At 44.5% G+C, this 24156-nt stretch overlaps 1 protein-coding gene across 1 annotated transcript in view; it reads right to left on the reverse strand.

The window, feature by feature from the left end:
• The window catches only part of OSBPL10 (oxysterol binding protein like 10), a 207875-nt gene that overhangs the window by 42535 nt on the left and 141184 nt on the right, over positions 1-24156 (reverse strand). The window contains exon 6 of the mRNA XM_023554884.2: positions 1376-1525. Coding sequence (XP_023410652.2) covers positions 1376-1525 — 150 coding nt within the window. The remainder of the gene's footprint in view (positions 1-1375; positions 1526-24156) is intronic.

Raw genomic sequence — 24156 nt, forward strand, 5'->3', positions numbered from 1 at the left:
CTCCAGACAACAAAGTGACTGCCCCTTAAGGCTGTTCCCACCAGGAGGTGCCTTCAGTGGCTCTGTTTCAAGTACGCCCACATTTTTCTGGCTGGCCTGCGGAAGGTAGGACTTCACTCCCCAGCCCATCTTCCACAGGGGTCATGGTCCTCTCTCCCTGAGGGCTACTCCTCTACCACACCACACCTCAAACCACGCAATTTAGTCCTTTGTAATGATAAGCCCTGATGGTGCAGTGCTTAAGGGCTCAGCTGCTAACCAAAAGGTTCGCAGTTTGAATCTGCCAGCTGGTCCTTAGAAACCCTATAGCACAGTTCTACTCTGTCCTATAGGGTCGTCATGAGTCAGACTAACTCAACACCAAAGGATTTTTTAATAATAAGAACGACGGCACACCTACCGTGAGTTCAGCGCTAGGACCCCTTTACACACCACCCCTGATTCTCACACTACCCTTCCCGAGAGGCATCGTGATTTTAGTAACTGACTGAAATGAAGCTCAGGTGAGCTGGACTGCAAAGTCCAGGCCCTTTTCATCACCCCCCAATGCCCCTTGGACACCAGAAAATCTTTAAGCTATGCGCACAACTGTTTTTCCTGATTGTCTCTGGAATGAAGCTATTGACTTGAGGTGAGGGAGGATATATACGGGACCCTTGACATGCCATCAGTGGTTAGAATGCTGGGTTCTCTTGATTTGGTTACTCAGGAAGAATCTTGGCTGAGCTCAGCACCAAGAAGAGTTAGTTGCACTTCTATCAACCAGCAGGTTCGTTCTTTGCACATCGGCCTCATTCCCCATCTGCCATTTTCCGTGTTCCCTCCTCCTGTTTCTCTCAACAGCCCCTGTGCCATACAAGGCCTGTCTCTACGGGTCACCTTTAATCTTTGCTAGAACACCCTAGGAAACAAGGAAATAACACCTTCATTTTTCCTTATCATCTCATATGCTTTTTCTGACCCTCCCCTGCCCTTGTAGGGTAGCATACAACCCAAGTAGTGGGTTTTGTCCTCTGCCACTTTGCCTCTCTCACACAGCCCTGGACTCCTAAGAGTTCTCGATCAATGTGTTCACTGACCCTTTCCAATCCTGCAACGTATGCAAGGGGAAAAAAAATAAAAGAACGTTCTGGCAAGCCTTTCTCATCCTGAGAATCAAATCCAAGGCTCTCCCTATTACAGCATGAACATTTACATAGAACTATCCTTTCAAATTTTAGCTGGTATGGCCAAACTTAAAAGCAATCCTGGCCATATCCCCCATTCTACTTCAGTAATCTCACCATAGGGAAAAGAAATGTGAATAGAGGCAGCTCTGGAGTAGAGAAGGAACCCAAACAATTGGCCACAAACCCAGTGGGGTATGCCAACCTACCTTGGTCAAATCCATTCCAAGTTTGAGTTGTGAAATGAGATGAAGAATTATACTTCGCTGATCCTCCATGACACCCAGTTCTGTCTCTTCCTTATCTTCAGTGTCGCTTTTTTCATCTTCGGACAAAACCAGTTCAGGGCCTGAGTTTGGCTAAAATGAAATCAATAAAAATCATCAGCAGATCTAGTAGAAATTAAAAACAGAGCATAGAAACCCGTGTGCTTAGCAATGACAGAAGGAGCCCAATCCAGCCACAGGAAGATTTTCTCAGTCCCAGTGCCCATGGGGCTAAAGATGACCCTCTTTGGGGTACAGGTCCCATGCTTCAGTCACTATGTGTCCCCCTCATCGTCCCCTTTGTTCCCCTCATAGTGAATCTCCTGGCCTATAATTCGCTCTGACTAAAGAGTTTCCTGTACTTCAAGAAACTAACTATAGTATACAGGTATGCTTCCCTTAATCCAGCCTATTCCCTAAGGACTTCTGTTATCTTGCACAGTCCAGGACAGTTTATATTTTATGTAAAATCTTCTATTTATAAGTAGAAGTTGGATGCCCCTTGTACTGGCTGAAATTACCTTATTTATAGGAAAATGGACCCTGAGGCTACTTTTACACATCAATTAATATCACTATGGCACGAGTCGGAAAAGTCTGAGTGTTGGCATTAATTCAGAGTGGAAGAGAAAAATGAAAATTTAAGCAACAACTCTGAAATTTTATAACAATGCTAGGATTCATGCTGGCCAACAGACCTTGTTTTTCTTAATGAAAGTTTATTAATTCAATTGCTTGATTCTAATTTTTCAAATCACATAGACAACAGGCCAAGTTAATAAAATGTGCATGGGGAATTACCAACCCCCTGGTTTTCCAGTGTCCAAATGTCAAGAGTCTGGCTACAATGGAAAGTTGCCCTAGGAATTCAGTTGAAAGAAATAACGCCAATCCACACGCACCGATGTTCTCGCAGAACTCATTGATGTGTGAGCAAAAGCAAGCTGCACACAACGTTACACATTTTTTCTAATTATCAATGACAGGTCGGACAAAATGAACTTAATATACGGAAATGCAGGGGCTCAAAGCTATTACAGACAGAAAAGGATACAGGCTTGCCCAAAGGTCTGTGTAAACACTAATGATTTATAAACTTCATTAGGCAGAAACATCTCATTATATCCGAAAGTACTTCCAATACGCAAAGGTTATTTCAGTGACCAAGATGTTTGCAATTGTCCAGCCTAGATACAGGTGTTGGCCATGCCTTACCAAGACTCCAAAGAGAAGCAATGGTATTCCCTCCCCAGGCATCTCGTCAGCCTGGGGGAGGCAGGTTGTTATCTCTTTCAACTTAAATAGACACTTTCCATAAACACAGCTGCAAATTCTTCTCAATACAATCAACAAGCCCAATTTTAGAGAGCTACTTGGGAAGACCTCAGTCAAGCCCACAGGGCTTTCCCCAGCCAAGAGTCAGAGTCTTCTTCCATCATGTGCCTTGTCCTAATCTGCATTATCTGACACCATTAGCAAGTTGCTGGGCTAGAATACACTGAAATAATTGAGGAACCCTTACCCCATCCTTTTCCCAAGAAGAACAACCAGAGGGAAGTCGGGGAGCTTGGGCCGCCCTGATTCTACACTGGAAAGTCAGGGGAAGAAGAGACGGGGGAGAAGATAAGAGCTCGGCACTCAGCGACTCTGAGGCCACCCAGCCTCTGCTCCGTCTGCTCTGCTACAGGGCTTGCTACTGCCATGGCCAATGCAGTCATGAGCCTGGATTAGGAGAGCCACCCTTTGACTCTTCCCTTTGCCCTCCTCTGGATGTCAGGGGAGGTGGAAAGTGGGTGGCTGTCTCTGCCCACTATGAGCTCGCATTTCCAATCCACTGCCACAGAGATGGGACAATGCCCAATGGCAAATCCCTCCCCATGCAAAGGTACTTCTTTTCTGGAAAACCTGTTGAATGGTAATATGTATTAGCAGAGCTCCCTTCAAGCCAGCTATTGTCTATGCCACTAAAAAGTTAAACCCAGCTTGTCCCCGACTTCCAGCAGCCAGGAAGCCTTCTGCAAGATATTTGCCATATAACTCTAAGTACACACATTCATCTTTCCACTTCCAATCAACATTACATTTCCTCCGTTTCTTATGATTCATCTCAAAGACACTGGCTCTAGCAGAGAAAATGAAGGCTAGTGCCCAGGGCCCAGAAACTGACTCGACCCCAGGACAACCAGTGGCCAGAGCTCAGGGCAGGGGCTCCTGAAGTCCTGCCAAGGGAAGAAAAGGTCACAGGGAGGGAGCCTGACCAGCGTTTCCCTCGGTGGCGCCAATCCTCTCAGTGCAAGCTGTGCCCTAAGCTTAAACAAGGACCCAGCACTACTTTCTGCCTCTCGCCGCTTCTGAGAACTTGCCCTTTTTCTTCCAGTAGTAGATGCAAATACTTCTTCTCCAAACCAATGTCAAGTCAACAATTCTTCTTATCAGAGTGAGAAAAAAAAGGCTGATCTCACTCATTGTGTGTTGTTCACGAGCGTCTTGGAAGACCCTTCCGTGGCCAACGGTGGATTTCAGTCATCTGCAGAAAGGTTCCACTCGACGGCATGGGGTTCTACGGGCAGAAAGGTTAAGACCCTCTGTTGTGGGTCCAAATGCGGGGGGTGGGGGGGATGGTGGCATGGGTAGAAAGATGGGAGCATTTAAAAGGTCAAGTCAGTTTGAAAGAGGTCAATTAGCAACATAAACACAAAACTGCCAGCCTCCACAAAGCACTCACCATTAGAAGGTACTGACTGCAAAGAACCGAGGCTTTGAAGAACCAGGTTTTGATAAGAATTTTAAAGGCAGAAAAGCTTGTTTTCATTTTGGGTGGAGGGTTTATTGATTCTGCTACTCTAAGAAGAAATCTGAAGATACTAATAATTGTGGCTGGGCCTAGGTGTTATTTTCATTAATGAGGCCCAAGGGCCCACCCATATTCTCGCCTGCCCCCCGTGAAGTCCTCATCCTCTCCAGAGTGCCCCTGGCCTGCCCATACTCTGTAGCTCAGAGGGATTTTCATTTGTAAAAACAATAACAACTGTCTTAAGGGGATCAAAGGTAGCAGAATAGCATTTCTCCATCTCAGAAGAAAACTGAACATGAGAAATGGTTTCATAATGCTGAGAAAGTTCATAAGGCGTAAGCAAGAAGCATCTTCAGATCCTCTGCTCTCTCCCTCCTCAAACCACTGCACATGAAGCCCGCCCAGCCACAAAAAATGAGCACAAGCTTGAAGCGGAAATGGAACTGGACTACGTTTTAAAGAGAAGCAGGCCTTGGAAAAATGAGGTTTTCAATAAAAACAAAAATCATGACTCAATATTTCTACCACAGGAGCACCTCAGGGTATTGGTGCTGCAAAAAGCAAGTGACTCAGGCCTATTAGTAAACGGGAAAAACAAACAAAACCCTGTTGCTGTCAAGTCGATTCCGACTCACAGCGACCCTACAGGACAGCGCAGAACTGTCCAATAGGGTTTCCAAGGACTGCCTGGTGGATTTGAACTGCTGACCTTTTGGTTAGCAGGCGTAGCTCTTAACCACTGTACCACCAGGGCCCCAAATGGGGGAAAGACAAGTGAAAATTTGATGGACAAGGACAAGCTTCATGGGTAGGGGCAGGACTCCCTGGTGGCTCAGCAGTGACCCGCGCTCCAGAGCGAAGGTTCTTACGTGGGCTCCATGACACCCCTGAAAATATCCATCACCACCCTCAAAATTTTATGCAAAAAACGTTTGGATATTTTTCTGACGAGAGGGTCATTAGCTTTCCTTGGAGGTTCTTTGAAAGGTCTGACCCTCAGCTGATCTCAGGCCTCTCAAAGATCAAAGGATCTGAGACCATGTAAGAGACATGGGTTTCTTAGGGTGGAAAGGGGTCTGGTCAAAGACGGTCACAACATACGCAGCTGTGACTTTAACCACAGACCTCTGCTCCTTAACATCCTTGAGACTATGTCTGAGGACCAAAGCCAGAAGGCAAAAGCAATGGCTTGTGTTAGGTTCACACAGGCTCAACATCTTCCCAACAGGGCCACCGGAGTAGGAGAAACATTTAACTTCATGTTGAACTCTTTTCTTTTTTAAATCTTAATTCTTCAATACCAATGCAAATTTCGAGCAAGACTGAAACTCCAATCTTTTTTTATTCAATATACGTATGTAATTTAACTACAGCTTAGTTCAGTTGCAGTAAAAACCATGAAACAGATTTATCTGCAGGGTCCACTCAATTTTGCCCACTCAATTTCCTGTCTCAGGCCTCACTCAATCCCATGCCCCAAAACATACACCCCTTTCCAGCACCTTACACGTATTTTCCCTTCCCCAGACAGTACACACCCATCCCCAAGGTTCACAAGTATCTCTCCTTTCTTAACTAAGACCTGGCCCTCAAATAGCTATGACCAACATAGGCAGTTTGATCAACTGACTTCCCTTTTATTTGTATATGTCTGATAACCTCACGTGTTAACTTAAAGGGCTAAATTTCCACTGGTTAGAGTTGAAACCCCAAAACCAAACCCATCACCATCAAGTCAATTCCAGCTCATAGCGCCCCTACAGGACAGAGCAGAACTGCCCGGTAAGGTTTCCAAGGCTATGAATCTTTATGGAAGCAGACTGCCACATCTTTCTCCAGCTGAGCCACTGGTGGGTTCAAACTGCCAACCTTTGGGTTAGCAGCCGAGAGCTTTAACCACTGTACCACCAGGGCTCCTGGTTAGAGTTGAGGCATTAATAATACCACATTACGGTAGAGGCCTACACGGTTGTGTTACCCAATCTTTTAAGGTGCCTTCTTTTTTTTTTTTTTTCTTGGTGGGTATGAGTCGCAATTGACTCAACGGCAACAGGTTTGGTTTTTTTTTTTTTTTATCTTTGGGCTGGGGGCTTTTCCATGCCAGAGCCCCAAAGTCACAAACACACAGGTGTGAGGAATCCACTCAAGCAAGGGCTCCTACAGCCATTCAAGGAAATAGGCCTCCTGGAATATGTATTCTTAAATAGACATCTTCAACAGGAAAACAGAGCCCACCGAGTTAAAGTGATCTGCAACTGTCCTAAAAAGCTCCATGATCAAGGACAGAAAACAAAGCTGGCCAGAGAATAAGCATCAAATTCTCTTCCAGCAGCAAGCATATTGTCATTCAGTCATTTTTGAAGCCTGGTAATATTCCCCTAAAACTCTTACCTTAGCAAGGAGGCGCTGGGGTGAACTGAGTCATACCAAAGAACCTGGGTATGAATGACAACTGAACATGGTCTAGACACTGACTTTAAGGAAATTAAGCCATGCCCAAAAAAACAGGTATTCTCAGGATCACAGAAAGGCGAGCAGTGGAAGAGAAGACCCTCAGGTCTTCCCAGATGAGAAGAATGTCATGATACACAGCAACACGGCAAAGTAGTAGCCAGGGAACGATGTCCTTTCTTATGTAACTTCTCAATTTCATGACTACACAGAACATGCAGTAACATGCAATGACAGCCACAGAGCAAGTACACTGTTGTTCACTGAGGGATATGAGACAATAGAAGCTGGTTTGCCAGTAATGAGAGGTTCTAGAAAAAGTCTGTGTGCAGTTAAGACATGGATAGCAGTTGGGGGCTGGAGGTGTTAAGAAAGAAGGCAAATGGAAGACAGAGGTGAAATGAATAACGATACCCAGTGAGTGCTGGAAAAGCAGCAAGAATATATAAGTGTCCAAGAGGTACAGGTGCTCAGGGACCAACTATTGAGCCATTTCCATTCTAATGATAGTGGTGTTATTGCTCTTGATGACACAAAGAATCCATAAAAGCAAGAACCTAGCCCTTTTTACCTCTGGTCATTTTCTCATTTCAATATTTATAAGCATATTTAACCAAATTATCACAATCATTGCTTAATCCTCAGAGTATCAATAACATTTTATAACCTTAGATGCCCCGTCTAACAGCCCAAGGTCATGAAAACTGGCTTGGCCACACTTGGAAACCCAGTCCAACTCTACATACACGTCAGTAATGCCAGCAGAGCCTAGGGCATACAAAAGATGGCCAGCAGTCCAGTAGAATTCACTTGGCCTTTTTGTCCCTCATTCCCTAACAAGAAACTTCTGTCACATGACTACCAACCACCAAATACAGGGTACTCATTATCACATGCTTGGAAAATTACTTCCCCTGAGGACACAGACAGATATCAAGGTTTGTCACATGAATGCAAAGTGGCTGCTCCTGGTGACCTACTGTCCTTCCCACACTTAGCACAGGTGGGATTTCTCCTCTGGAAGAGTCTCTCCTGTGCCTGTCTCTAAATCCCCACAAACAGGACATCCTGCTGGCTGGAGGATCTCTCGGTTGAACAGATGGATGCACCCTTCTGGTCAGAAATCATGCCAAAGAGCTTGATGTCGTGGACACATGTCTTCGGATGGTGTCTTGTACAGCTGATGCCCCTTGGCCCTGATGCGGGGCAGCTGTTGAAAGCTCCTGCACATGCAACTACCCTCTGTCTGCAGCCACTTCTGGAGCCAGGCAACCAACTGTGCCTTGAAGGCCACCACGGTGCATTGGGGACCTTATCTTGCCACTTGGAAGTAGGTTCAACAATGCGGCCACGGCGGGGACAACCCAATGAAGAAGTTGGCTCTTATCCTCGGCAGGTCCAAGTACAAGCATGTCCACACAGCAGGCTGGTCCCAGCTGCCATCTTGGAGATGCTGAGTTGGTTGCCACTGACATCACAATCCTTCTGCCGCCTCCCAGTGGATGTGCTGGTTTTCTTGCTCTAACCACACATACATACACATTTACCACACTTGGCTCTCATAGACTGGAAGGACAGGTACTCTTCCTGAGCAAAGGGGCCGACCTGTAGAAAGGTTAATTTTAAATCAAACACGCCCTGGAAGGTAGAAAGAAGTCACTTCTGGGGAGGGGAGAGACTGGGGACAGGGAGCATTTATCACCAGCCAGGACAATCAGGAGCAGTTATACCAAGAGGATTTAATGGGGGTTCTTCTAAGAACATTTGAGGGAAGCATTCAATTCATAAAAGAAGCATCAGCCCTTTTCTAATTAATTTCCACATATCTCCGTAGAAATTAGTCTAATCATTTTTAAATAAAAGAAGAAATTGAGAAGGAGCAAAGAAAACCTAAAGAAAGTACCAAAAAAAAAAGGAAGCAAATGAAAGAGCAGGCAATTATTTTGCAGTTGTGGATTTTGCAGCAAGCCAGTGAGAACACCATCTACCAGCATGCAGGAACCGAGAGGCTACAAATCACACTTTCAAATTCCTTTAGCATCATCGGCCACCAAGAATAAAGGTTAAAGGGAAGACGTGCAAACGTGAGGAAGAAAGAGGACCTACTAAATGCCAGGCACTATGTTAGGTGCTGTAGGACATGATCTCAATTAGCAGGAAGTCTAGCACTTTAAACCCAAATCCACTACTGAATTAATAAGGTGGGCAAGAATGCTGCAAGACTTCCTGAAAGCAAAGCTGTGTGTGGCCAAGGGGCCCAAGTTACCACGACCCTAATTCTAGTATGGCACAAGAACCATGTTTCTAAATGCACAGGGAGCTCATTGAGATTGGGATTAAAGGAAAAGAAAGAGGCCACAAAGCACAGAACACAATCACCAGAGCTTGAGGAGGCAACAAAGCATGATGGGGAAAGCTCCGAGCTTTGACTGCAGCTAGATAGTCCTGGATATAAATCCTGAATCCACTACCTTCCACCCACGAGGCTGTTTCCTCATCTATAAAATGGAGATGGTACCACCCACACCTAGAGACTGCTGAGAAGCCTATATGAGACAAAGCACGTAACCCACCTAGCACAGAGCCTGCCACAGAGGAAACGCTTCACACATGGTCACTCCTTTCATTAGCCTACAGTTTCCACACTGGGTACACAATGGTGCCCACGGGCCTGTTTATCTAGAAGCCCTCGCTACAGCAGCCACATTCTCCTACCTCTGCCACTTCAAGCCTCCCTCTCCAGCAGTATCCTTCTCAAAGCTCTCTAACACCAGCCAGCTCCACTCCTAGGCCTGTTCCAGTAATGAGGCTGCTGAGTGGCTGGGGCTGCAAAGGCCCAGGCTCCCGGGGCCCTGACAATACAGAAGCATCACTTCCTGGGTCTGGGCTATTGTACCAGGAAGGGAAGGGGATCATAGACACGTCAAGAAACATCTCAGCTCAGGGTCACATGCAGATCTGGGAACTACAGAGACAAACACAAAGCAGCAACGGAACATGAATCAGCAGGGGCATCCATCAATTGGCCTCAGAAGACCAGCTATGGTTTGGAGGTGACGGCAGCATGGGCCTACTCAAGTTCTCTAGAAGGCCAGGAAAGGTAGGGAGAAAGCTTCTTCAAGGCTCCATTCTAGCTTCCCAGGAGAACTGCTAAAAGGAAGAGCAATAGTTTAAGAGAAAAAAGACATAAGAGTGGGTGGAATGGTAAGTAAGGACCATGACTGAGTTACCATCACTCCAATCCCTTGAATCCCCAGTTAGCAAGGCACCATATTGGACACTGAAGATAAAAGGATGCTAAGAAATGCTCTCTGAATTCAACAGGCTGGTAATCTGCTTAAGAGCACACAGATGTCCTTCTCCTAGCCCTGAGTCCAACCACTAAATTATAACTCACCATTCGAGATTTACTTCAAACACATTTCACATGGGCAGAGGTACCTCCATCCTAACCAGTATCCCTAAGCACTTTGCCTACGCCCATTTGGCGTTTATTAAGCTGTACTTAACTACGCCCTTATATATCTGCTTCCCCGTTAGACCACAAACATCTAAATTCTTTTGGCAGAGGAACACTGATTATTCGGGCCTGGCTATTTAGGGCTCTGGTTTGAGATGTCCTTACTTGCCACCTCCAGGATTGGGAAGAAAGAATCTGATCCATTATCAATATTGGCTAGGAGTCCAGGAATAGAAGGTGGTTGCTATCTTACCCAATTAGGAACTCCTTAATGACAGGAATTCTCTCCGTTTCAGGCTTTCATTTCTACAATCCCAGCACAAAGGTTCGTTAATGATAGGTGGTCAGTTAAAAAAAAAAAAAAAAAAGTTTAAAGGATTGAACTTTAGAAAAAAAAAGGGGGGGGGGTTGGGTGTGCAAGGGCAAAATTCAGACTTAAAAATAAAAGGACAGGCAGTTGCAAAAGACCACATACTATATGATTCCATCTCTGCGAAAGTCCAGAATGGGCAAATCTATAGGAACAGAAAGTAGATTAGTGGTCGCTTAGGGCTGGGGGCGATGTGAACTTGGGAGTTGACAGCAAAGGATACGGGGTTTCTTTCTGAGGTGATGACTGTGGTGTTATGGGTTACACATACCTGTAAATAAACCAAAAACCACTGAACTATACATTTTAAATGGATGAATTATATGGTATGTGAATCATATCTTAATAAAACTGCTATTTTAAAAAATAAACAAATGGAAGGGCAAATAATGTAAAGTCAAACAGCAAAGGCCAGAAGGATCAGAGAAGCTTGGGCGGAGGAGGGGGGCTTTGGGCCGAGTCTCACAGAAGAGCAGGCTTAGAACAGCTGGAGAAGAGGGCTTTCCGCCAGAAGGAATGACCCAAAAGTGCAAACAGGGCCAGTGTAGGGAAGTTTGGCTGAGGCCAGTAGGTACGTGCCTTTGACCTTATGTCCAGACTCAGAGATTTCATCCAATCCCATGGCTGTAAACAATTTATACACTGGTGTCTTCTAAATTTATAGCATAGGTTCAGCCTTCTCCCCTGACTCCAGTCTTGTGTATCCAACTGCCTACTCAACCTCTCCTCCTTAGCCATCCATGGTAGGCAGAATGGCCCTCCCAAAATGTCTACCTTCTAATTCCCAGAGCCTGTGGATATGACACCTTACATGACAAAAGGGAAAGTGCAGATATGATGAAATGAAGAACCTTGAGATGGAAGATAATCCTGGATTATGCAGGTGAACCCAATCTACTCTCATGAAGCCCTAAAATTGTTGAATCTTTCCTGGCTGTGCTCAGGAGGAGATGTGACAATGGAAGAAGGGTCAGAGAGATGCAGCATTGCTCGGCTTTGACGATGGAGAAACGAGCCACAAGTCAAGGAAGGTGGGCAGCCTCTAGAAGCTGGGAAAGTCAAGGAAACAAAGTCTCTCCTAGACCCTCCAAAAAGAACACAGTCCTACCAACACTGATTTTAGACCAGCGAGACCCATATTGGCGTTCTAACCTACAGACCTGTAAGCTGATAAGCTTGTGTTTTTTTAAGCTACTAAGTTTCTGATAGTTTGTACGGCAACAAGAGGAAACTTGCAGACTATTTAATGAGTATATCAAACTTAATATACCCGAAACAGACCTCTCAATTCACACCTCCAAACGTGATGCTCCTCATCTTAGGAAGTGAGAACTCCATTCTTCCAGTCACTCAGCCAAAAGCCTTGCCGTCATCCTTGACTCCTATCTCCCGTTCACACTGCAAATTCCATCCATCAGCAAGTGCTACAAATTGTATCCAGAAACTGATCACTTCTCATGGCCTCCACCACCCTGGCACAAGGCTCCATCACCTCTCACCCGATTACCATAAGAGCTTCTCAATCGGGCTCCCCTGCATCACGGCAGAAAGTTTTTTCGGACACTGTTGCTCTAAACTTGTAATGCCTCCCAATTGATCTTAACTCCTTCTATCATTTGTTATAGCTCAGCAAAAGCAGCACCTGACTGGAGTAAAGGAGAACACAAGACCAAGGACACAAGGGAAAAGTTAGCCCAAGAGATTAATGGACTACAACTACCACAACCTCTACCAGACTGAGTCCAGAGCAACCAGATGGTGCCCGGTCACCACCCCCAACTGCTCTGGCAGGGATCACCATAAAGGGTCCCAGACAGAGGAGAAAAATGTAGAACAAAATTCAAATTCACACAAAAAAACAAAACCAACCAACCAACCAAAAAAAACAGGCTTATTGGTCTGACAGAAACTGGAGAAACCCCAAGAGAATGGCCCCTGGGTACCTTTTTAACTCAGTACTGAAGTCACTCTTGAGGCTCACCCTTCAGCCAAAGATTAGACAGGTCTATAGGGCCAATAATAACACATGTGAAGAAAACTTGGTTCACAGTTCAATCATGTATACGAGACTAATGGGCATGCCAGCCCAAAAGTAAAGACGAGAAGGCAAGAAGAGGCAGAAAAACTGGACGAATGGCAACAGGGAACCTGGGGTGGAGAAGGGGAGAATGCCGAGACATCACAGGGTTGGCAACCAAGGTCCAAGAACAGTATGTGTATTAACTGTTTAATGAGAAACTAATTTGCTCTTGTAAACTTTCACCTAAATCACAGTTAAAAAAAAAAAAAAAAAATCTGTGCCACAATGCCATCTGTAACCACCCCAGGCAGGAGCCATCCCAGCCTCCTCTAAAAGCCCACCTGTGAGCCTCACCTGTGAGCCTCACCTGAGTTACTCAGGTTCCTGCCATGCCTATCTTAATCTCTTGATACTAAAGCTCAGTGAAAACAGATCCTTTCAAAACTCTGAAATTACTAGTGAAACACGAACGGTTTTACTACACCTCCACCTCAGAAGCAAAGCAATAAAGGAATAACGTATCTGGGGTGACTAGTAGTAACAAAATGGCTCTGTGCCTAAAACCTTATAAACAAATGAATCCCACTACTTACGATTTGCTTCTATAGTAACCAAAGATGCACACCGAAAACAGAATTCTAGCTTTCACTATCCACAGTTAAACGATGATTGATTTATGCTTTTCTGCTGGGTGATGGGTGTCTTCTGATTGTGCAGATAGTAAAAGCCTCTGTCCACGAAGTGAACACAACGAAACTGAAGCCGACGGTAAGGCGTAGCGATTCTTTCAGACTAGCTATACTTGATGCAGCTAATTGCTAGACAGCCTTGCTTCGTTCACAAAATATGCACAGTCAAGGGCTTCAACTTTAAGGCAAGGACAGAAAAAAGATGCCAACAGCGAGGATCTCAGTCGGGCCGGCCCACTCAACATGTGGGGCTTGGACCTGCAGCATCAGAACTGGGAATCCGGCAGACAGGCAAGGGCCCAGGTTCCACCCCAGCCCTGCTGAATCAGAAACCTTGGGGACGGGGCCCAGGAACCTGCATTTTAACAAGCTCTCTGGGGGATCCCTGAGTAGTGCTTGGGCTACTAAAAGGTTGGCAGTTCGAGTCCACCCAGAGGCCTGGTGATCTCCTTCCAAAAGATCACAGCCTTTGAAAACTCTATGGAGCGCAGTTCTACTCCGACACACACGGGGTCGCCATAAGTTGGAATGACCACGGCAATTAGCTTGTCTATCTTTCCCCCCAGGTGATTCTGATGCACACTAACGTTTGAGAAGCACCACTCTAATGATCACAGGCCAGAAAGCAGACACGTTCAAGGCCCAGCACCAGGGAACAGCACATGGGATGGTGTGTTACTGGTGCCTTGCGAGTCTCAAAACCAAATCCCGAGTGTCCAGTGTAGACACAGCACTGCGCTAGATGCTAAAGGGATCTAGACACGAACAAATGGAGTTTTCCATCAACTTGTGCGGGTGCAGTTCAGAAGGAAATTCTAGTTAGGCCAGGTTCTGGAAATCTCACTTGACCCTAAAACAGATTTGGAAAGCTGTGAACTTGTATAGGATGGGTGCGATTGTATCTTCATCCGTGGTCACAGCAGACAGTCTTTCAGTTCTAACTTCTCATTGTTACCTGTCCATTTCATTCATTTATGCCTTTTACCTGGAAATTCCCAACTGATTCTCTCCAATGGAAATTTGGGAAGGGTAGCCCATAACCTATTGGCGTCAATTCCAACTCATAGCAACCCTATAGAACAGAGGAGAACTGCCCCATAGAGTTTCCAAGGAGCACCTGGTGGATTGGAACTGCCAACCCTTTGGTTAGCAGCCATAGCACTTAACCACTACACCACCAGGGTTTTCATGGGAAGGGTACAACACCACAAAAGAAATAACCAGTGACATCACAAACCACAGAATGGTCTGCATTTACAAGTCATTAACAGCAAGAGGCATTTACTGTTCTTTGCAGGACCAACAAGGATTGCATCATGAACGATGGAAAAAGCGAAGTACACTAAGGCCTCTTGTGAAGGCCACGTTCTCTCCAGGCTACAGAGAAGGCACGCTTACTGTGGTCCTCCCTGTGCCAGGCACCCCAGCGTTCCAACATCGGAATCAAGCAAATCTACCCCATTTAGTTTCAAGAGATGGAGTTTCTGGACCATTACCTCCCGGCTCTCAAAAGATCCAATAATTTAGTATCACAAGCAGGTCAAGAGCGAGGAATTCTCGAAGCAACCCAAAGCTCAGACAACCTTGGATTTTGCATTTAAAAACGGTTCTGGTATAGGCCTAGTACATTCCTGATAACAAAAACATCTAGGAGAAGATAGGCTCTAGTGTTTTGTAGAAAAAACAAAAACAACAGCTCTTAATTCCACAATGAGGAAAATGGCTCTGTTACAGCTATAATCTCTAAATCCCACTCAATACCTTTTGGCTCAAATAGCAGGCTTCTTCTCTCTGTTTTTAATTTGCACTATACGTGTCCATTTTTCTACCACTGTGACAGAGGGTATTAAACGAAGGCCTCCCTGTACTTTCATTCAAATGTGAATTGATACTCAGGACCAAAGAGAGTAATTGCAGCAATTCATTTTTTTTTTCATATTATTCCACTGCCATAAAACCCAAATGAGGCTCACTATGTCCTCTGCTTTAAAAACTGTCACAGTATCATGCTCTGCTTTGCCCCGCTCTCAAACGCTTCATTCAATGAAAACTTCAAGGGGAAATTCATGAGACAGCTGCAATCATTCCGCGGTAATGTGAACAGTGTGTGGTATGCATTGTTAATGACCAGTACTGTGGGATTATTATATTTAACGCAAAAAGAAGAAAGTGAATTTGAAGTTATAAATCTACTCAGGTAGAATCTACTCTTCTAAGTATCACCAAGCCTGTTGCCATCAAGATGATCCCAAGTCATAGTGACCCTATAGGACAGAGTAGAACTGCTCCACTGGGTTTCCAAGGAGCGGCCAGTAGATTAGAACTGTCAACCTTTTGGTGAGCAGCCGAACTCTTAATTACTGTACCAATAGGGCTCCCTTCTAAGTATTAAGTCCTAGTTCTTGTTTGGATCACTCCGATGCACAAAATTCTCCTTTCTCCGGTATAAAATGGTCCTACAGTGATTCTCCAAGCTAGGGTTTCTGTCACTTGGGGAGACATTTTGACAGAATTCTCTGCTCCTACGCAACAAGTGTTCATCCCACTCGTAAAGCAGGATCATGAAACACAACCTTTGTGCAAATTTAAAAATAACCCACGGTAAGTGACACTTTATTTGAAATTGATATTTTATTGGATACTTTATCATGCCACCCATAATCCAATGTTTTTCATTTAAACTAAAAAAAGTTTAACTTCTTTCATTATGTGCTACACTGTTAGAAACAAAACTATTGTTTGTTTTCAACATAACAAATTTCCTGCATAAAACTGCCTTAAAAACCAGCAACATCAGACCATGGATGGAAATTGCAGGTTAAAATCAGAACCTCTGCAGAACGAGCCTCTGCACATTTTCTTCATTTGCTACAGAGCAAGGGTTGGACCGGGGAGCAGGTGAGGGTAGGGATAACAACCCCCCTCCACGTAGCCAAAGACGGAAATGAGAGGACTGCTCAACTCTTGCTGGGTGATGTCTCCAGGAAAGATAAACGTATATGTCGGTTAACAAATATTCCCAGAGTTGCTGTACCTCTGTACAAAACAGCCAACACATTGAAAACCAAAGACATAAGGGAAAGATTACTTCAAAGGGCTAATGGACCACAACTACCACAGCCTCCACCAGACTGGGTCGACCACAACTAGATGGTGCCCAGTAACCACCAACTGCTCCGACAGGGATCACAATAGAGGGTCCCGGACAGAGCTGGAGAAAAATGTAGAACAAAACTCTAACTCACATACACACACAAAAAGACCAGGCTTACTGGTCTGACAGAGACTGACAAAACCCCAAAAGTATGGCCCCTGGACACCTTATAGCTCAGTAATGAAGTCACACCTGAGGTTCACACTTCAGCCAAAGATTAGACAGGTCCATAAAACAAAAGGCAACTAAATGGGCACACCAGCCCAGGGGCAAGGACGAGAAGGCAGGAGGGGACAGGGAAGCTGGTAATGGGGAGCCCAACGTCAAGAAGGGGAGAGTGTTGACATGTCATGGGGTTGACAACCAATGTCAGAAAACAGTATGTGTATTAATTGTCTAATGAGAAACAAGTTTGCTCTGAAAACCTTCATCTAAAGTACAATTAAAAAGAAAAAAAAAATAGAACAAAATGGTGGCTCATCCCAGTGAGTGATCCTAGACAGCAACATGTAAAATTCTGCAGCCCAATTGTAAAATAATGCTAAGTTATGAAAGGATGTAAGGGGAGCCTGGGTCTCAAACATTCAAACTAAGGGATCTTCACGTGGTGACTATAATCATGACTCTTGTCGTTACTTCTTACGTTCAAAAGTGCATCCAAAAAGTGGAAAAACTACGTGCTCCATATTATATAGAATTGGCTTAAGATAAAAATAATTCTTAAAACAAACAAAAAAAAACAAACCTGTTGCTGTCGAGTCAATTCTGACTCATAGAGACCCTACAGGATAGAGAACTGCCCCATGGGTTTCAAAGGACCAGCTGGAGGATTCGAACAGCCAATCTTTTGGTTAGCAGCCGAGCTCTTAACCACTGTGCCACCAAAAAAACCAACCTATGAGTCAGTTGATTCTGACTCATAGTGACCCCATAGGGCTTCCAAAGCTGTAAATCTTTACGGAAGCAGACTGCCACATCTTTCTCCCGAGGAGCTGCTGGTAATTTCGAACTGCCGACTTTTCAGATAGCAATCGCTTTAACCACTATGCCACCAGGGCTTCTCTGTGCCACCAGGGCTCCAAAAAGAATTCTCACAAAATGTTAATTAGTCCAACAAATTGAAAAATGTGCAAAGATGTTAAGAACCAAAGAAATATAAATGGCCAATAAATACGTGAAAATATGCTTTACTTCAATTATAAAAAGTAGAACTTAAAATACCATTTCTCTAAAAAAAAAAAAAAAAAACTGGCAAAAAAATACGAGCTTGATAATAGCCAAATTCACTCCTTAGTGACAAAGGTACAGGGTAACAGCTGTCGTTGTTACCCGTCATGGATTTGGCCCCTGACTCATGGTGACCCCGTGCACCATTGGATGGAACCATTGCGATCCATAGGGTTTTCACTGGCTGACTGCTAGGCCTTTCTTCCTTATCTGTCTCAGTCTGGAAGCTCCACTGAAACCTGTTCGGCATCATGGCAACATGTAAGCCTCCACCGACAGACCAGTAGTGACAGCTCTTGAGGTGCACTGGCCAGGCATCAAACCAGGTCCCCTGCATGGCAGAGAGGAATTCTACCACTGAACCAACACTGCTGCAGGTGTGTAAATCTGACTCCATCTTGGAGAGAAATTTGGTAATACTTATCAAAATTTTAAATTCACACCTTTGTTAACTTAATTCCACTTAAATTCAAATGCTAGAAAATTTCCCTACATGTGTTTGCAATAGTGAAAAACCGGACAATCTAAATGTCTCTCAGTAGGATCTGGCTAAATAAATTTCAGGGGCCCTGGTGGCACAGCGGTTAAAACTACTAAACTGTTAACCGAAAGGTCAGTGGTTCGAACTCATCGGCTACTCCACGGAGAGAGATGTGGTACAAGATCTCATCAGCGCATTTGTTCTTATGCTGTTCATGGTTTGTTAAGAGAGGTTTGCTTCTCTCTTGGTCCTTTTGTATAATTAATGGAATTCATTTTTTGTTTTCTTTTATGCTGGGGCACAATTTACAAAAGGTTTTCCCTAATAACTTATTCAAACATGGCTTCTCCAGATGTCTCATAGCGACCCCATAGGATAGAGCAGAACTGCCCCATAGGATTTCCAACGAGAGCGGCTGGTGGATTCAAACCGTTGTTCTTTTGGTTAGAGTCAAGCTCTTAACGACGGCACCACCAGGACTCCATTCTCCAGATGTAGCTAGTTTAATAATGAAGGCAGTTTTGTTGCTGGCATTTTGCCTGACTTCTCACTAAGAGAGTCCCAAAATCATCTAGCTAGGTAACAGTGTGGGCCCAGGTCAGTGGGCTTCCATGGGTGGAATGCCCAGGTATGCTAGTTTTCATAGCATGCCCCAGGCTTGCCTGCCAGAGGAAGCCTGGTGTAGAGAAATAAAATATAGGTAGGTTATATTAGTTTTCTATTGCTGCCGTAACAATTTACAACAAGTTTAGTGGCTTAAAACAACACAAATTTATTATTTTCAGTAGGTTGGAAATCAATATGGGTCTCACTGGGCTGAAACCAAAGTGTCAGCAGGGCTGTGTTCCTTTCTGGAGGCTCTAAGGGAGAATCCATTCCCTTGGCTTTCCCAGCTTCTACAGGCTACCCACATTCCTTGGCTCGTGGCCCCCTTCCGCCTCCTTCAAAGTCAGCAATACTGAATCTCTTTGACCCTGCTTCTCTAGTCCTATCTCATTCATAGAACTGAATGCTTTGCAGCTGTTAAAAAGGATATACACACTCTCTATATACTGACATGGGGGAAAAGCTAAGACATATTGTTAAATTAAAATTTACAAGGCCACAGAACATTGTCTGTAATGATTTCATTGGTGCAACAAATAAAAAGTGTATATATGTTTGCTGTGCTAACAAAATCTCCAGAAGACACACACAGTAGCCCTTCCAGAAGCTGGGATTGGAAGAAAGGGTCAAAATAATGAACTTTGAGTTCCCACCTCATACAAGGCTATACCAAAATTTTTATGCAATAATTATGTTTACAATCATTTTTAAAAGCCCTCCTCCTCCTATTGCCAAGCTATGAACTGTGTGAGCTGTCAAAGATGAGACCTCGTGGTTTCATGTCTGGTTTAATTCTGAGGCTCTTGGGAAGCTGGAGGAGGTGAACGGGTGGTACGCAGTGGCAGACTGGTAAAAAGCAAGTTTGAAAAGTTTCACTGTGTACAATCGAACTCAGTGACTTTTCTTCCAGTGCTGTATCTAGCTGAGCTGATTGCTTTCCTCAAAGGCAGCAATTTAATGACTTGCTCTGTTTCAAGCCAGAGGTCAATCCCAGTTTTATTTCCATGATCCATCTAATGTATTGGGTGAATGCCAGCCAACTCAACTGCTTTGGTCGGCAGAATGGTGGCCCAAGTTCTAACCCCCAGGACTGGGTGGTGTCAGGTTACATAGCAATGGGGAATGAAAGGTGCACGTGGGATTAAGGTTGGTAATCAGTTGATCTTAAAATAGGCAGGTAATCCTGATTCTCTAGATGGGCCCAATGTAATCATCCCTTAACCAGATGTCAAGTCCATTCCAACTCGTGACAACTCCATGTGTGCCAGAGTAGAACTGTGCTCTGTGGGGTTTTGAATGGCTGACTTTTTCAGAAGCAGGTTGCCAGGCCTCTCTTTTGAAGTACCTTCTGGAGTGACCTGAGCCATCAAACTTTTGGTTAGAGAGCACCTTAGCAGTTTGCACCACCCAGGGACTCCTAATCACAACTGTCCTTCAAAGTGAAGAAGGAGGTCAAAGAGGATTTGCAGGGAGCTAGGACTAGACTAGAAATGCAGGGTGAAAGAGATTCAGTATTGCTGACTTTGAAAAAGGAGGAAAGGGGCCACGAGCCAAGGAATGTGGGTAGCCTGTAGAAGCTGGGAAAGCCAAGGGAATGGATTCTCCCTTAGAGCCTCCAGAAAGGAACACAGCCCTGCTGACACTTTGGTTTCAGCCCAGTGAGACCCATATTGATTTCCAACCTACTGAAGATAATAAATTTGTGTTGTTTTAAGCCACTAAACTTGTTGTAAATTGTTACGGCAGCAATAGAAAACTAATATAACCTACCTATATTTTATTTCTCTACACCAGGCTTCCTCTGGCAGGCAAGCCTGGGGCATGCTATGAAAACTAGCATACCTGGGCATTCCACCCATGGAAGCCCACTGACCTGGGCCCACACTGTTACCTAGCTAGATGATTTTGGGACTCTCTTAGTGAGAAGTCAGGCAAAATGCCAGCAACAAAACTGCCTTCATTATTAAACTAGCTACATCTGGAGAATGGAGTCCTGGTGGTGCCGTCGTTAAGAGCTTGACTCTAACCAAAAGAACAACGGTTTGAATCCACCAGCCGCTCTCGTTGGAAATCCTATGGGGCAGTTCTGCTCTATCCTATGGGGTCGCTATGAGACATCTGGAGAAGCCATGTTTGGATAAGTTATTAGGGAAAACCCTTTGTAAATTGTGCCCCAGCATACAAACGGTGAATTCCATTAATTACACCAAGAGTACTCTTTGAAAGAACCAAAAGAGAAGCAAACCTCTGTTAAGAAACCCTAAATAGCATAAGAACAAATACGCTGATGGCTTTCTCAGCAAATCTTGTACTTACAAACAAGGACACACTAGGGAGGCCAAAGAAGAGTTTTAATGAGAACTTGTTTACTATTGAGTACATACGTCCTTACCTCCTAGAGCCAAGGACTGAGCCAAATGCTGAAAACATATGATCTCATAATCCTCATACCATCTCCATCAGGTAATTACTATCATTACGATCATTTGATAATTAACATGCTCTCGTTCTCACAGGTAGGAGCCCTGGTGGCACCGTGGTTAAAGTGTCTGGCTGCTAACCGAAAGGCCTGTTGGTTTGAGCCCACCAGCCGCTCCACAGGAGAAAGATGTGGCTGTCGGCTTCCATAAGGATTTACAGCCTTAGAAACCTTACGGGGCAGTTTTACTCTGTCCTGCAGGGTCGCTATGAGTTGGAATTGATTCAATGGCAATGGGTTACTTTCTCTCAGGTAGTAACTAACTGATGGGGTTTGAATTGCTCTCTCAGACTCCATAGGTAGAGCTTGAAAGAGACAGCATGCTGGCCCACCTCCATCCTGACATTTATACCAAAATGCTGGAGAGATGGAAGAGAGAACACTGACTTCATTTCTATGGCCCTAGACATACAATCATCTTACCACACCTCCCCAAAGTACCCCTGGGACTTTGGACAACTTTTTTTTAACTCACCTGAAGAGCCAAAATATCTATAACAGGATCTCTGGTTGCTTTTATTATTATTACTAATTTTTTCTTGGCGGGGAGATCTTATGTTCTACCAACTGCTTCTTCAAGAAAACCGTCTCTTCACAGGATATAAACAAAAAGCTTGCTTCTGTGAGGTGGGTGCTCCTATGTATACAAAGGCCTTCCGTTACATCTCGGGAAGTAGCTGTTATCAGCATCTTGTCCCTCACTTCTGCAGGGCCCTGGGAGTCCCCGCTCCTCCAGTCAAGAACCACTGACCTTGCAGAATACCTAAAATTGGCATGTATTTTCCCACTTAGGGAATTCCTACATAAGATTCCATTCTAAATAATTTTTAACTTTAAAAATTTATCATAATGAAATTTTTGAAAAGGCAGGTTACCAGAAAAGTAAGTCCCTTCCTCTTGCTTCCATTTTTTTTCTCAACTCAGCACGTGAAAATTGTATCAATCTAGTCTGAGAAAGGTTCACATCTCCCAGAGGAGTCATTTTCTCCTTGAATTACCTAATACTTTTTTTTTTTTTAAGCCAGAAATACAAGCTGGCCCTGCATTTTAACAGATATTTGGAATGTGAAATATATTTTCCGAGAAATAATGTCATTCCAGAGGAAGGTCCATTTCCAGAGTAACCCAAAGAGCTCTCTTAAACACATAATGTAGTTTAAATACTGCACGTTTGCTATAAGGTGAGATTTTAAACTGTTGCAACATTAATTTCAAAACTGTTCAAAGTCACAAAGTCATATGTTTTCTATTCTTACAGCAAAACAGTTCTGATGAGGAGGTCAAGGAAGATCTACATGGAGATTTGGGGTGATCTGAAAAGCAACCCATGGTTTTAGGGATACACTGTTCTCCATTATGTTTAATTTCTCTTTCAGAAAAAGTCCTGGCTTCCTTTTCTTCCACGACTGTATTTCTGCCACTCTTCTTATATTTACCAGTGGTGAGGCCATTTACCAGGAAATCACGCATGACGTAAGGTCAGCCCAGCGTGTGTTCAGCTGGCTGCAGACAGTGAACAACAGAGAAAAGGGGCTGGGATTTGGTGGGAGAAGGAAGGGCCTGGGACTGGGAGGAAGGGATGGAAGTGCATTGTCATCAGGGGGAGAAAGAAGATGGTGGTGACCAGGTATCCTATGACACCTGACCACACCTGTTGCCTCATGGTGGTGCCACGAAGCCCACTAGCTTGGGCCTGGGTTAACTGGGGAACACAGTGGGCAGCTAAGTAGCTGCTTGTATAATATGTTCAAGTTTGTAAGTTAAAGACATGGTTGTTTGAGTACTATGTCCATAGGGTCTGCCAAACACTGCCTAGAACTTAAAGACAACTCTACAATGCGCTCTCTTCCTCAGTCACATACACACACGATCATTTTCGGCCTCATAGCTCACACCTGTCATCAGTACCCAAAACCCAGAAAATTTATAATTACGATTCAGCATACAATAAGCCCTGCACTGCACAGCCTCCTACGCTGTCCACAAAACTCAATCCAAATTGCAAAAAGAGGCACAAGAGCTTAACGGTTAAGTCAGGCAAAGTCCAAAGTACATGTGAGAAAAGATTTTTACTATTTCTTCCACAACAGTCTTTCCCCCAAATTGTAAATCTCTGAGCACGGACTTTCCATCTTAGGAAAGACAACGTCATCAGAGCCGGTGTATAAATCACCTTGAGAATTGTTATTCATCACAGGCAAATAAAAATGTAAGCCAGGCAGACAGCGGAAAGGTCATTTCTAAGGTCTAATCTCATGGGACTCTGCAGGGAGCAGGAAACCAGAGGAAGCTGCAGAATTTGGGGCCACAGTTATAGGGTGAGAAGAAATTGCCAGAAGAACAGAATACTAAAACCTGTCATACCACATGGCTACAAGCTCCTCAATCCTGCACCTCGGGTTCAGATTTGACTTTGTCCCTTGGTGGCAGCAGGAATGACCGAAAGGAAAAGAGAAAGGAGGAAGAGGGAGCGAAAACCTATCCTAAACATTGCAGCATTCTATGCCTTTTTCATTCACCAGTTTCAACGCGCTTAATCCCGTTGGCACTCCTGCAGGGTAGGTGAAATTGTACCACTTGGTGCTGATTTTTTTTTCATATGTCTTCAGCTCACAATTGGCAAATCCAAACTGGCTACCTCCCCAACACTCTGCTGGGTGTTTATGTCACAAAGCCACACTGTCCTGGGGGGAGGGGAGAGAAGGGAGGCAACATGGTGAACACTCGTGCGGCTACTCCCTAAGACTGGCTTACTCCAGGGTTGAATGCCCAGGACACAACTACTGGGCCCCTAAGAAGGTATGATTTGAGAGTCTTGACTATACTCCACCCCTCTCTCATAAAGCAACACCCAGCCAAGAAGACAAACCCTTATTATCACCCACGAAAAGGAAAAAGGGGAAGGTAGGAAGAAGGGGTGAAGGAGTCCTTGCAAACATAGCATAAACAGAAAATAACCCCCAAAGCTGCACAGGAAAAGGTCCCATAAAGCC

The sequence above is a fragment of the Loxodonta africana genome, chromosome 27, assembly GCF_030014295.1.
Source record: "Loxodonta africana isolate mLoxAfr1 chromosome 27, mLoxAfr1.hap2, whole genome shotgun sequence".
Classification (NCBI taxonomy): Eukaryota; Metazoa; Chordata; class Mammalia; order Proboscidea; family Elephantidae; genus Loxodonta; species Loxodonta africana.